This window comes from Apodemus sylvaticus, chromosome X (genome assembly GCF_947179515.1).
Source record: "Apodemus sylvaticus chromosome X, mApoSyl1.1, whole genome shotgun sequence".
Classification (NCBI taxonomy): domain Eukaryota; kingdom Metazoa; phylum Chordata; class Mammalia; order Rodentia; family Muridae; genus Apodemus; species Apodemus sylvaticus.
Genome location: NC_067495.1, coordinates 19,356,824 through 19,371,207, shown reverse-complemented (window position 1 = coordinate 19,371,207; position 14,384 = coordinate 19,356,824). Strand labels below are relative to the sequence as shown.

The 14,384-nt window shown below is 43.8% G+C and overlaps 1 protein-coding gene across 10 annotated transcripts in view; it reads right to left on the bottom strand.

The window, feature by feature from the left end:
* The window catches only part of Kdm5c (lysine demethylase 5C), a 37,622-nt gene extending 26,386 nt beyond the window's left edge, over nucleotides 1-11,236 (bottom strand). For 2 of the 10 annotated variants that reach the window (XM_052171848.1, XM_052171850.1), the window contains exons 1-7: nucleotides 10,649-11,236; nucleotides 7,006-7,083; nucleotides 4,956-5,078; nucleotides 4,535-4,705; nucleotides 2,670-2,804; nucleotides 388-511; nucleotides 108-310 (exon numbers count right to left, since the gene is read on the bottom strand). In XM_052171848.1, coding sequence (XP_052027808.1) covers nucleotides 108-310; nucleotides 388-511; nucleotides 2,670-2,804; nucleotides 4,535-4,705; nucleotides 4,956-5,078; nucleotides 7,006-7,083; nucleotides 10,649-10,798 — 984 coding nt within the window. In that variant the 5' untranslated portion in view covers nucleotides 10,799-11,236. The remainder of the gene's footprint in view (nucleotides 1-107; nucleotides 311-387; nucleotides 512-2,669; nucleotides 2,805-4,534; nucleotides 4,706-4,955; nucleotides 5,079-7,005; nucleotides 7,084-10,648) is intronic. The other 8 variants (XM_052171841.1, XM_052171849.1, XM_052171840.1 and 5 more) reach the window with 8 other exon arrangements.
* Between the last annotated feature and the right edge of the window lie 3,148 nt (nucleotides 11,237-14,384).

The following is a 14,384-nucleotide window of genomic DNA, read 5'->3' as shown; positions in this document are numbered from 1 at the left end:
TAGATCCACTTTACTACTTAATGCAACCTAGTCCAGTGCCATGCTGGAGAAATGCTCACTGAAGGGATGAGAAGCAGAGCTCTAGGAAGTCAGGGCTGGGTCCTTACAAACTGGGCATTGCTGTGGTTCCTTCGCAGCCTCATGGTCATCTTGGTGCAGGGCTCAGGGCTATGACTCAGTTCCTCCTTGCCTTCTAGGAAGGTCTTGGGTGAGGCTGATTCCATCTTGACATCCCCACCTAATTCCTCCTTTACCACCACAGTGGGGGGACACTCAGGCCCTTCTTTATCTGTACGAGAAAAAGGTAGTTCTAAATTTAAATCTGAAACATTTACAGTCCTGCCTCCTCATTCTGTATGAAGCTACCCCTAGTATCTTGAGACTTACCTTTTTTCCGCAGAGTCTTATCCTTGGCCATTAGGCCCAGCCCCATCATCTTGGGGCCTGCTCCATATATTTGTAGCTTCTTCAGTTCTGGATTCTTTTCAATGTCTTCCTCTGTGGGTTCCGGCTACAAAGTAAGTAGGAAATGAAATGAGTCAAGATTACTATTTGGAGCAGACTGCCCAATCCTAATGGAAAAGCTCAGGAGATATGGATATATATATTCCATCCACCCATCCATCCAAGTTCATGACAAGAACTCATGCACAATTGGATCAGAGCAAGAATTCAGAGCTACTTTTCGAAGTCTAGAGGTAAGGCCTCAGTCTTATCTTTATAGGGCCACCAAGATGACTCAGCAGGCTTAAGTGCTTGCTTGCCATGAAGCCTGAAAACCTGAACTGAATCCCTGGGGCCCAGGTGGTAGAAGGGAAGAGTCAACTCTAGAAAATTGTTCTCTACTACATGCTTACCAAAGCAAAAACATAGATATACACACATATGTACCCACACAACAAATCTAATAACAATAAAGAACATTCCTCAGGTCCCTTCTCTAAGTGAGGAGCTATGAGTTGCCAGGGCAAGGAGTAGTCACTGGTAAGTTCCTCGTGTCCTGGTGGACGACCACACACCCATGTACAATGAGCAACACAAACTAAACTCAGTCAATTAAAAAATTTTACTTAACTAAAAAATATTTTAAAAAGACATGAAGTTGGGAGATGTAATTGGAGGATCCAGAAGGAAGCAAGGGGTGATGGAGGTGAAGGGTGTATATGATCAAAATACACTTTAAACAAACATGAAATTTTCAAATAAATAACTATAAAAACTTCAGGAGCTAGAGATGGCTGAATTGTTAAGAGCACCCACGCAAGCAGCTCACAATTAATCACCTGTAACTTCAGCTCCAAAGAATCAGACTCCTTCTGGCTCTATGGGCAATTCACTCACATGCTCACACCTCTCCACAAAAACACATGGCATACACAGAATTAAAATATAAGTCTAGGGGCTGGAGAGATGACTCAGTGGTTAAAGGCACTGTGAGCTAGTCTTCCAGGACCCAAGTTTAATTCCCAGCACACACATGGCATCTCACAATCATCAGTAACTCCAGTTCCAGGGGATCCAACATCCTCTTCTGGCATCCCTGAGTACCAGGCACACACATGTAGATAAACACACATGAAAGTAAACACTCAAGACACATAAAATTTTGTAAAACTTTATAAAATAAAAATACTCACTTCTACCTTATAGTTTAGGGATAATATACAGAAGTAAAGTGGTATTTGACCCACCTTTCCTGAATAAATGTAGCTATCATCCCTTATGAATGAAGCCTCCCTTTACAGCAAATGGAAAGTATCACAGAAAACCATAACTGGACATAATGTAGAGAGATCAATGGATCGTATGGAGCCTAGCCCCAGTAAATAAATCTGTATCATAGCTTTTGCATCTAAGGCTCAGAGAATAGCATGCAGGTAAATGAAAAGATTCTAAGAGCCAGAACACCAAGAAGTCTACTGTGAAAGTCTCTCCTAGAAATGGCTGCATAGATAAGATCAGAAGAATAGTATTATCAATGAAAATGTTAACATGAAGTGGGAGGGGATTTCATGAGGTCTCATCCCTAAACAAAGAACTACAGGCAAATACAGATTGCTAGGAGAAGAATTAGCTTCTCCCAAAGATAAGCCTCTTCATTTGATTGCCCAATGCAGAGTGACCAGCTTTGAACTATATGTATTGGAAACTATGGATGAGGAAGAGTAACTGGGAGTGGATGGAGGAAAGGGAGGAAGGAAATTATATAATTAAGTCTATTTCAATTAAAAACATTAAATAGAATAACTTTATTGCTGAGTGTGGGAAATGCCCATCTTTAATCCCAGGTCTTGGTAGGCGGAGGCAGGTAAATCTCTGAGTTCAAGGCCAGCCTGGTCAACAGAGCAAGTACAAAGACTGCTGGAGCTATACAGAGAAACCCTATCTCAAAAAAAAAAAGAAAAGAAAAAAAGAAAAAGGACTTTTACTCTATGAGCAGACTGTCTGACGAAAGGAACAAACCAATCATACAGGTCAGATATATAAAAAGTATAGTTCAAATTGATCTCCAACTCAACTGAGTAGAGAAACGATCAAAAATGCCCAGAAAGGCATGCTAATACTTAAGAGCACAAAAGAAAGTGCAACAGTGTACAAGGCTTCACTCAGCAAGCATGATTCTTTCCACCCCCAAAGCCCCTATGAGTAGCAAGAAAAAAAGTACTCACATCAGGCTGCAGTCTCTTTGCCCGTCGTCCATAGCTGTTGAACTTGGAAGGCTGCACAGACTGTCGAAGGGGGATGCTGTGGGGTTTATATTCCTTGTCTTTTTCCTCATTATCAAATGGGCGTGTGTTACACTGCTAGGGATAAGTAAAGGATAAGGCTCAGGTCACAGAACCTCAGCCCCCAAAGTAAAACCTTCCTTTGGACAATAGACAAAGTTGTGGCCCATACTCCTGACCAACACCAATAGTCCCATTTCAACCAGTCTTTATTGCTGACACCTTACAAACTTTAGGCATTCTTTTTTTTCCCATTTCTTTCTTTTTTCCCCCATTTCTTTCTTTTTTTTTTAACATTTACTTAATTGAGTGTGCGCGTGCGTGCGTGCGTGCGTGCGTGCGTGTGTGTGTGCGTGTGTGCGTGCGTGCGTGCGTGCGTGATGTGTGGCATTCATGCCACAGTGGGCATGCCAAAGTCATAGGACAACCCTTGGGAGCTAGTTCTCTCCCCCCACCATGTGCACTGCAGGTCAAACTCAGGTCATCAAGCTTGGAAGCAAGCACATTAACCCAATGAGACCTTTGCCTGCCACTAATGAGGCGTTTTCTTCTTTTCTCCACTCTGGTAGGGGAGGAGTGTGTGTGCTGGTAACTGAACCCAGGGTTCTACAGATAAATAACTATAGGACTTTGACAATAGACACTATCAGAAGAAAAGAAAGTATTGCTAGGACAAGGTAAGGTCTAGTTTTCTCAGTCTCCAATCCATGGAACTAGTCCTATTAAGAATAGTCCTGGGATCCAGGCGGTGGTGGCGCACACCTTTAATCCCAGCACTTGGGAGGCAGAGGCAGGCACATTTCTGAGTTCAAGGCCAGCCTGGTCTACAGAGTGAGCTCCAGGACAGCCAGGGCTACACAGAGAAACCCTGTCTCGGAAAAAAAACAGACAAACAAACAAAAAAAACCACCCTGTTCCGGGCTGGAGAGATAGCTCCGTGGTTAAGAACACTGACTGCTCTTCCACAGATCCTGAGTTCAACTCCTCTCAACCACATGGTGGCTCACAACCATCTGTAATGAGATCTGATGCCCTCTTCTGGAGTATCTGAAGATAGCTACAGTGTACTCACACTCAAAGAAAACAAAGAAATCTTAAAAAAAAAAAAAAAAAAAAAAAAAAAGTCCCAGCACTTAAGAAGCTGAAAAACAGAGTATCCAGGTCCAAGGCCAAGGTACCAACAACATGGCTAAGTGGGTACCTGCTGTCAAGCCTGAGACTCTCAGTTCAACCCCAGGGACCCGCATGGTGGAAAAAGAGAACAAAGTCTCCAAGTCATCCTCTTACCTACACACACACAGAATGAACATAATTTATAAAGTTCAAGGTAGGGATCTGAGGTACAGCTCACTTAGTATTTACCTAACACAGACAAACTCAGCATGGTGGGACATGCCTCTAATCTGTGACCTGGAAGGTGAAAGCACAAGATCAAGTGTTGCCCTTACCTACACAGTTTGAGACCAACCAGGGCTATAGGAGGGTACTGACTCAAAAGAAAAGAAAAGAGAATCTAAAACAACAACAGGACACGGTAGCTGAAATCCCATACTTGGGGAACTGAAAGACTATAATAAATTCCAAATGACAAAGTCATTTCAAGACTTCCCACCAAAAAGGAGTTTTAAGTCCAGTCTGAGCTACACGGTCAGTGGGTTAACTACATGGTAACTTCTAGGCAAGACTGCCACATATTAAGACCTTATGCCAAAATAAACTAAAAAATAAAAAGAAACAAAAATAGAAGTATGCCAATGTGTATCCACAGATCAAGACCTCCTTACTTCACTACAGCCTGGCATCCTTACCACAAGGTTGGCTCCAGACTGGTACATTTCATAGGGATAAACAATGCGTTCATAGTGAGAGCGTAGCAAGGAACCAATGTTTTTGCCAGGTGGATAGTTGAGGCGCTGGGCCACACGGGCCCATCGACGATCCTTGCAGATAGTTTCATAACCACCTTCTTCCACCACAATCTGAAAGCAAGAGTAGAAAGGGACATGATGCACTGTGTATGCGACCATGCAGAAGTAAGCCTACAGGAAGGGTAAGGAAGCCTCTCGCTTCACCAGGATCTACCCCTTCTCCCAATTTCAAACTGCGCAAGAAGTGGCAAAGCAAGCTGATGTGCCACCAGCCTACCCCTTCTATTATAGCCCAGAGACACAGTATCCAAACCAAGAGTAGCATGGGTTTATTGAATATTTGAGAAAAACCCGTTCTTACTTTGCTGAGGCTATAGAGGTCCAAGATCCGCCGTTCTACATTGGGAATCTTTAAGGATGAGCCCTGGATCTCCCAGAATTTGGCAATCTGGTCCAAATAGTTCAGTTTCACTCTTGTCTGGGCCTAAAGGAGAAATGGCTCAAAAACACTGGCCACCACCCACCCATTACCATCAATCAACACTCCATCCCACCCCACCCCTCCCCACAACACGTCACAGTGACCCATCTTCTGGCTTAGACTTAAGGGAAGAGAATGGGAACAAAGTAGACTTCGCCCAGTAAAATGAGCTCTGGACTCTGGACAGTTCTTGGCCTTGCTTTTCTCTTGTTTCCCAGGAGAAGGTCATTACAGTCTTTATATATCTTTCTTCTCATTCTTGTGACAAGGTTGTCTATATGTTATTATATCTTGTACAGATGTAAAAACAGGGCCAAAAGAGTTCATTCACACAAGCCCCAAGACACATGAATTATCAACTACTTCTAAGCTTTGCTTTCTCTCTGCTACTACTGATTTGCTGCATTTGAGCAAATGAGTACCACTCACTGCATCCCCATATTTTTATGAGAAAATAAGTGCCAGGCATGGTAGCTCACACCCCTAATCCCAGCATTTGAAAAGTAGAGGCAGGAAGATAAGTTCAAGTCTAGCCTCCAGTGCATAGGAGATTTGAGGCCTGTCTGGGTTACACAAGACACTGTCTCAGCAAACAAACAATAGGAAAATGAAAACACTACACTTACTCCAGAGCTATGGACTTAATTAAAAAGAGTAGTGAGGACAGCCTGGACAGTTCAGAATTGTATCTAAGTTCTACACAGGGCTCCAGAAGAGCATATTCATCTCCTTTTGTACCACATAAAATATTTCGCAATGGCTGAATTATGAGAATGGCCTGAAGAACTAAAATGACATACTGGCTAACTCAAGACCTGATGTGGATGAAAAATCCTAGAACAAGGCTGTCCATGCTTACCTGAACTCTCAGTGGCCTAAGAAAGGTTCCCAAAGGTCCTAAGTCTGTAACTTTATCACTTGAGTCCCAGGCCCTTTCCTAGAGAACCAGGTTACTTATAGGTCAGTTCTTTTGAGTCTTAGTTGAGAAGAATTAAGGTCTACTCAAGGTAAAAAATGAGCTAAAGCTCCTTGGATGTGAAAGTCCTTAAGGGGCAAAGAACCCCTTTTCTTTCTAAACTTGGCCTCATCCCTGTTCCTTCCTCCCCTCAGTAACTAGCATGAAATCTCTGTAAGACTGCCCTTGTTCAGTACTAGGTTAATACCTGCCCACAACTGGACCACCCACAGACCTGCTCACATTCTCCAAGGAACTCATATCACATACAACAGAATACTCTGGTTTTCTAAGTTGAACAATATCTAGACTGAGTTTAGGGCAATAGTTCTTAACGGGGAACAATTCTGTTCTATGTTCCATATACACCCACACATATGTACCCTATGACATATATCTTTTTAGGGTACTGGTATTCACTTGGGTGTAGTACTCTACTAGAATATTTAATAAGGCTCAATGGTACACATCAAGGGGAATTAATTAGTGGGAAGGAAACATGCATTTAACTTGTATCTTCTATCAAAAATTCTAGAACTATACCTAAAGCCAGCTTTCCGATACCCTCTCGTCATCATCCCAAGACAGTCTCAAGCCTGACCCCTGCCCAGGTCTCTAACCATTCCAGTCTCTACAAAGACCAGTTAGAGTGCTCTTGTATCTCACCATCCACTCTACCAAGTATCAAACAAGGTAAGAAGCACAAAGCCATGGATAAATTAGATATATGAGGCCACACTAAGCTGGTCAAGTCTCAGCTAGCCACATACCTTTTGCTGATCCAGGTAAGGTAGGTATTAATAGGGAAAATTCTGAAGTAACAAAGTTTTATGGGGAAAAGAGCATCCCCAGCATTTGGGCTATCAAATCAAAAAAGTGAATTCCTGCCCTTCTATCTGGAGCTCCAAAGTTTCTTCTATGTCCTGGGCATGCTTATCCTTTCTCCAAACCCTATTACCCAGCCACTAATCTTACCTCCAGTTCATTCAACCTCTGGATTCGGGGAGTAAACCTGAAGTTGTCCACTTCCACAGCAAAGGGTGGCTGCCAGTCCTAGGAGAACAAAAAGGGGGAAAGGAGCTTGGGTTATTCCACTTTAATGCAAGATCAGACAGCATCAAAAGCAGCTCCATGATCTAGTAATACCTCGTAAAACTTATAGTCACCTTAGATCTATCAACCCAGGAAACATCCAAATGGACCCACTCCCCTCAGGCCCATATTCAAGGAAGTCCTCATGTACATGCCCTGATAAACTTCTAAGTCTTTCCCAACAGTACAGTGCTAGGATTTTGAGAAATATAAAAAGGTTAAAACAGTTAACCACAAACCTTCCTCACACCCACATTGTCACCCTTGCACAGGACACATAGCCTAGAGTTCTGGCAACCATGCAGAACCTGGAGGCAGATGTGGGTTCATGTTGTAGCTCTACTACTTACTAGCTGTGTGCTCCTCCTACCTTTCTGAATCTGTTTTCTCATCTGTAAGGTGGGCATATGAATTGTTGCCCTGGCTTCCTCATAAGACATTTTGCTCTCTAAATCTGACCCCACCAATGAATACACATGGAGGGTAGCTCAGCTCTGGTTCAGGCAGGGATTAACACTTTAGGCCATCAATGTCTGTTCTCTCAGTTAAAGGCTCATAGAAGACACTGCAGGGCAGAGCAAGGAAGATGAATCTGCACCTCTTACTCACTCCCGAGGTTGGAAAGGGTTCCTGTGGGTCCTCTCTTATATACTTGCCTGCTATAAGAAGCAGGGAAGGAAGTCTGGGAGTGAGTGGGAAGCCCAAAAGTGATGGCAAAGAATGCAAGAATTTACAGAGGGGAAGCCAGGAAAAAATTAATGAAAGCAGGGAAAGCTTGACTCTGCCAAGCTGGAGCTTTTTCTGTCCTACAGAAGAGATAGCTATGAAGACTCCTCTTCCCAACAGCCTCATGAATACTTCCCCAGAGAGTCCTCTTTCCCCTGGAGCTCTGGTGCTTAAGAAATGGAAAAAAACAAACAAACAAGAAAACAAAACAAAACAAAACCTAGAATAACCTAGATCAATGTCTTCATTCTACAAATGTGGAAAGTAAGGAAATCACATACTAGTTAGCAGTAGAGCCAACACTGGAACCCATGTCCTGATCGCTCTACCTCACGAAGCTACCAGCAGTCACACACAATTGAACACATATGGAAGGACAGAAAAGGTATGGGAAAAGAGAAAGGATGGTTATTCTCTGTGTGCATGCTCTTTCTCTTTAAAAAAAGGAACCAGAGGCCTGACATTTCCGAGTGCACATATTCTTCCCCAACCCGTAGTAATAGACAGAAAGCACTTGAGGCTGACAGAAACAGGAGGGGTAAAAAATAAAATTAGGCTAAAATGCTATGGTTTAAGCCCAGTGACCTCTCCATACCCTCTTATCTCCCATCAGACAATAGTCCCCTGAGCACAGATAATCCAGACAGCAAGGTGCTCAAAGCCCAGACTCTAACCCCTTTTCCCTACTCTGCCATATTCTAAACAATCAATGCGACATCAAGCACCTGACAAGAGATTGCAGAACTGAAATCCTAAGGCAGGAACTATAGGTGCAACAGTAGATGGGGGAAGATCCAACAAACCTCCTGTCTCAGACAAAGCTCAAAATGATGGCATTTAGAATGTGGTGACAAACAGGATGGCTATCCGAGTCAAGAAGTTGTGTGATGCCCCCATTACTACCTTCCATCCATCTATGCCAAGTGTAGCAAGCAGCCACATGCTCTGAAACACAACCCAAAACCACCCCTCTAAGACAAATTCCAATACCTACTCACACACAGGTTTGCACCCTGGGCCTAAGAATCACTTGGGTGAGTAATTCAACTTCCAATCAGAAAAAAGCCAACTGCTTTCGAGCCTAAAGGTGGTTTAAGAGAATGTGCGAACACACACAAAATCATGAACAACAAAAACAAGAGTCTAGTCTCTTGGACTGGAAAGAATTATGCTATTGGGGTAGAGAAAAGAAGCCTACCAAAGAACAGTCCCCTGAGGATGGACAGACAGGGACAGGGACAAGGAGGGACACACACACACACACACACACACACACACACACACACGACATACTTGTCATTCCTTCCATCCTGATTCCCCAAGACAAGGTAAGAGCACCTACATAAGACCAACCTGACCAAAAGCCCAAGGGAGAAAAAAGGGAAATTCAGACCTCAATTATCCCATGTAAGGCTTCTCCTGACCACTTCAAGGAATATTTCCATAAAGCCACCTAGGAGTCCAACCTTTCCTTTCTGCTGGCTGGCCTTCCTGGCTTGCCACTGATAGTTGGGACTCCCTCACAACAGAAATGCATCTTCAGACACCTGTGACCAACAAGGACCTAGAGGATCCATCTAAAACCAGTGTAAGAAAGGGCAACAAAAGCATTAAATTGGATAAGACCACCTAAGGTGCTCTCCCCAAATGGGAATAAGGCTTCCACATCCTGAATCACCTCCTCGAAGATACATTGTTGCAGCCACATTCAAACCAGCCCAGGAATCCCATGTGGTTACTAAACACTGTTCATCATTGTTTCCTCCAGTGTGTCAGGAAGGCAGCAGCCTGCCTTTGGAAAACTTCTGGTCTAGTGAAGACTAGAAGCAATGATATGGTCCTTTTTGCTGAATATTTGGGAACCAAAGGAAGATTTCCATATCTCCACTATTGTTTCTGGGGACCCTAGAAAGCCTTATCTTATACGATCATCTACATTCCGAGCCAGAGGTAGAATCGAAATCTTCTGAGGGCATACCAAGCTAATTGGTCTAAACTTCTCCATAGGAAGGCTGTGGAGACCACGTGCAGGAAGGTTATGACATTGCCTTCAACTAGAAAACGGAACAATTTCTTAAACCCATCTCTGAGGAGCCAGAAAGAGCACTCCCTGTGTGAATGAATTTCCTGACTGGTCCATCAGGCCAGGATATTATCAGAGATGATTTGGCCTGACAGCGTGAGTAAACATGAGTCAACACACATAGAAGCAAACCAATGACCACATCAAGCACCTTCACAGTCACAGTAATTACCACTTACCAGAGTGTACTATGTTACCTGGTTTAATCTAATTATTCCTAGCACACAATTCACAGGCTCAGGGATTACTTTACATGCCCAAGGTCATACAGCTGCTAACCTTCTAAGTAGTTTTAAACTCAGGTCTAACTCCCTTTCAAGACCCGATCTTTCCACTACACCACTCAGCTTGCCTTAAAGGGAATAAAGACAGTAGTCGTTACTTTGAAACAGCCTCGACTAGGGTGATACAAAGTAAGAGATGGGATTTCCTGTGACTTCCAGCAAACTCTTCCCAACCCACTAAGCATCTGTGTATCGAATCAAGGGAAATCCTCAAGAGCAGGGTGGGAGTGGGTCTCAGACGCCAGGTTACTTGTATGCCACAAAATGAGAACCCCTGACCTCAGCACCCTTTCTCCGCTTCACGAGGCATCCACAAAATACCAGCCATCCCATATTCTTCCCACACCTGCTGCCCTCCGCCCGGGACTTCACCACTGGCTACCCGGATCCACCCACAAACTCGCCGCTGGCGACCATCAGCTCCCGGCCTTACCGCGGGTGGGCGGATCTTGCAAATGCCGGACTTCTCGGCGATGGGTCTGATTTTCGCGATGTAGCCAAGAGGGTCTCGGAACTCGGCCCAGCTAGGCTCAAACACCGGGCACTCCGGCGGCGGTAGGAAATCGTCAGATCCCAGCTCCATGGTGGGCCCGAGGGCTGGACCAGAGATCGGGAGGGCTCAGGCCGCCCTTAAGGACTCATGGCGCCGCCGCTGTCTGAAACAGAGGCACTTCTCGGAGCCTAGGCCCTAAGCAGGACGGCCACCGCCCGTCAAGGGTTTAGGGGGGCGGGTGCCGTGCTCTAAAAGTCTCAGACTGAGGTTCCAATTACCGGTTCTTAGTCCTGTCCCGTTTCTTCCACACCCTACCGCTGCCTCCCAAATAATGAAGCCTTCACTACTACAGTTAGGTCCCAGTCGCGGCAGGTTTCATCGCTGCCACCGCCATCTTGGTTTGTCAGCGTCTCCTCCCCCCACCTCTGTACCTCACCACAACAAACCAGATCCCTCCGCAAGGTGTCCCTCCGAGTTTTGTTTACTTTGAGTCAGGAAAAAACCTAGGAAGCCTTCCTCCTGTGATGACCAAAAGAAATCTGGTTGTATATGTCCTCTATTTGGAGGTGGTTACTTAAAAACATTTATCAGGCTGAGGGAAATAGTCCATCGCACTGGCGGAGGAACAAAATTGTAATTCGATTGCCGGATCCTTTTACCGGATGGACCGGCGGTGCACGTTTAAAGGCCAGTGCTGCGCATGCGCAGTCTCTAGACAAACCGGAAGAGGAGCTAGTGTCCATAAGTAGTGAGCCTGAACTGGTACGCGCCCATGCGAGCTCGCATACGCTCGCGCACGCGCACGCGCACGCACACACCCTAGATCCCAAGCATGTAGTCAGCTCCTCCCCAATGTCCTTTGCTGCTTCTCCCAGGTCTTTTCAGTGTGAACCACGGAAGGCGGCGATTTCGAGGAATCTCCACCCCTTCCTCCCCCTCCCCCCTCCCATTCCGCGTGTCTGCTGCCGAGTGAATTGAAGATTTACCAGACTTAACCTCTGAGGTTTTTGTTTTTAAAGGAAAGAAGGAAGCTCCTCACTCCCTAGAGAATGTGGATTTTTAGAAGCTTCAGTACTACGTAGAGTAAAAATGCATTATTCTCCCCAGTGTCATTGGCCATTAGCATTTTAATGAATGCTTTCAACTGTTCTGTATACATTGTAACTATATAAACACTTCATGTAATATGTTTGTATCCACTTTTGTAGCAACTAGTGCTACAAAAAAACAAAAGGCCTGGATGTTTACATTTTTGTTTATTCCATGTATATGCACCACATAGAGGCTAAATAGGGAGGATTTTGAGTTTGAGAACAGCCTGAGCTGTATAGCAAGATCCTGCCTCACAAAGTAATAATAATAATAATAGTAGGAGTAGGAGTAATATTATTATTATTAATGAAGGGCTGGGCAGTAGGTGGCACATGTACTCAGGAGACAGAGGCAGACTACACGGTTCTTGTCTCAAAAAAAAAAAAAACAATTATGGGCAGGCATGGTGGCATTACACCTTTAATTCTAGTACTCAGGAGGCAGAGGTAGGTGAATCTCTGAGTTCAGTGCCATCCTGGTCTACAGAGCTATTTCCAGGATAGCCAGGATAGGGCTACACCCCATCTCAAAAACTCAATAATAGTAATAATAATGTAATAGAACTGGACAGGAGAAAAGTGAATAAAATTAAGGTTAGCAAGTTTGTTGTTCTTCAGCTGAAGACATTTTGCTTTTCTACCTGAGGGACATCTCTGTAAAGAGTAAAGAACACCAGGCTTCTGGTCTCAGCACCACCCAGTCTTCCTCTAGTCTCCTCTAATGTCCTTAGCCCAGACATCCCACAGGGCAAAAAGAAACTGAGCACTCTTTTAAGCCAGTGATATCAAATCCATTAATTTGTATTTGTGAAAGTCATACTATACAACAGAAACTTTTGTGAACATGCCTTCCTGGAACAGATATTTACTCACTGGGACCTGCCAAGTACCTCACGTCCCTGACCCTTGATTTTCTTGTTCATAAAATGAAGTTAAGTAATCCTTTCATTACTTAGGAAGATTAGAGATAATGATGTCTGTCTTTCTTTTTTTTTTAAAAAATTATTTTCATTGCTAATTTGTTTATTTTTTGTATTTATTTTATATATGTGAGTGCATTGTAGCTGTCTTGAAACACACCAGAAGAGGGCATTGGATCCCATTACAGAAGGTTATGAGCCACCATGTGGTTGCTGGGGATTGAACTCAAGACTTCTGGAAGAGCGTCAGTGCTCTTAACCACAAAACCATCTCTCCAGCCCGATGTCTGCCTTTCTTTAAAAGCTAAGCGCTGGTGAGTAGTATTCTTCCCATCTTGCAGATAAGGAGAATGGAAACTCAGGTCCAAGTCACATAACTAGAAAGTAACAAAGCCAGAATTCAAACCTACCACTGTCTGACTCCCATAAATCCTGCCTGTGAAAGTCTAGGCTGAAACTCGGATGTGAAAGTTGCTTCCTACACAGAAGAGTATTTAGGAAACAAGTTCCTTTTCCAAGCTTCAAGTCCTCTTGAGGAACAATCAGAAACTGGGCCCTGCAGGCTTCAGAATTTTGGAAGCAACATGCTTCTGGCCTTGTGGTGAAAGGTGGTGTGGCCTCGCCCAGCCATCTGGGAGAGAGAGACTAGTATAGAATGCATGCAGAGCAATAACCCAAGGTCTTAGCTAAATTCCCAACCACACCCTCATCTCTTTAGTAGCTGAACTTCATGAGAATGATACTGCTTTGGTGAGAGGGATAAAACCCAGTGCCCTAAACATAGAGCCTCATACCCTCTAAACGGGCGGGCGCTCTGCTACTGAGCTCTATTTGCAACCCCTATGGCTCTTTTTAATTTCGGTTTGTAAATTCCAAAGTAGATATGATTTGTCATTTTGTCTTTGTTTGTTTAGTCGTTGTTTGCTTGTTTGTTTGACAAGAGGTTTCACTTGCTATGTAGCCAAGTACCTCCCAAGTACTGAGTTTACAGGCAGGGGCCACCGTTCCCAACTCCCAAACAGCTCTGGAATTCATCTCCTTCCCACCTTTACCACCCTCCTCGACATCATGTGGGAAACATTTACTGTCCCTTTACCATGGACGTAAAAATGGTTTTTTTATTATTATTATCATTATTTTGTTTTATGGATATGGGTATTTTGCCTGAGTGTAGGTTTGTGGTTTGAGAGGACACTGGATCCCCTAGAACTGGGGTACATACAGTTGTGAGCCACTGAGTCCTCTGTAAGAGCAGCCAGTATGCTTAACTGATGAACCTTCTCTCTGGCTTCTTTTCTTTCCTTTATTTATCTTTTCTTCTCGTTTTTAAGATGGAGTATTACTGTTATGTTGACCAGGCTGGTCTTGGGCATGTGGACTCAAGCAATTCAAGTACCTCAGTCTTTTGAGTAGGTAGGACTATAGATGTGTACCGCCACATCCAGATTCTATCCTGAACTATTATAAGGATCCTAACAAGATATATGTGATAGTGAAAGAGCCAGAGAGAGACACACTCAGAGAGAAATAGAGGTGTACAGTATGTGTATAATACAGATACTTAAACATAAAATCATACAATTAAATAATTCAAAATGAATTTTAACAGTAAATTATAAATTGATTAAAATATGGATTAAAATCCATAATTCCACACTGATAGTA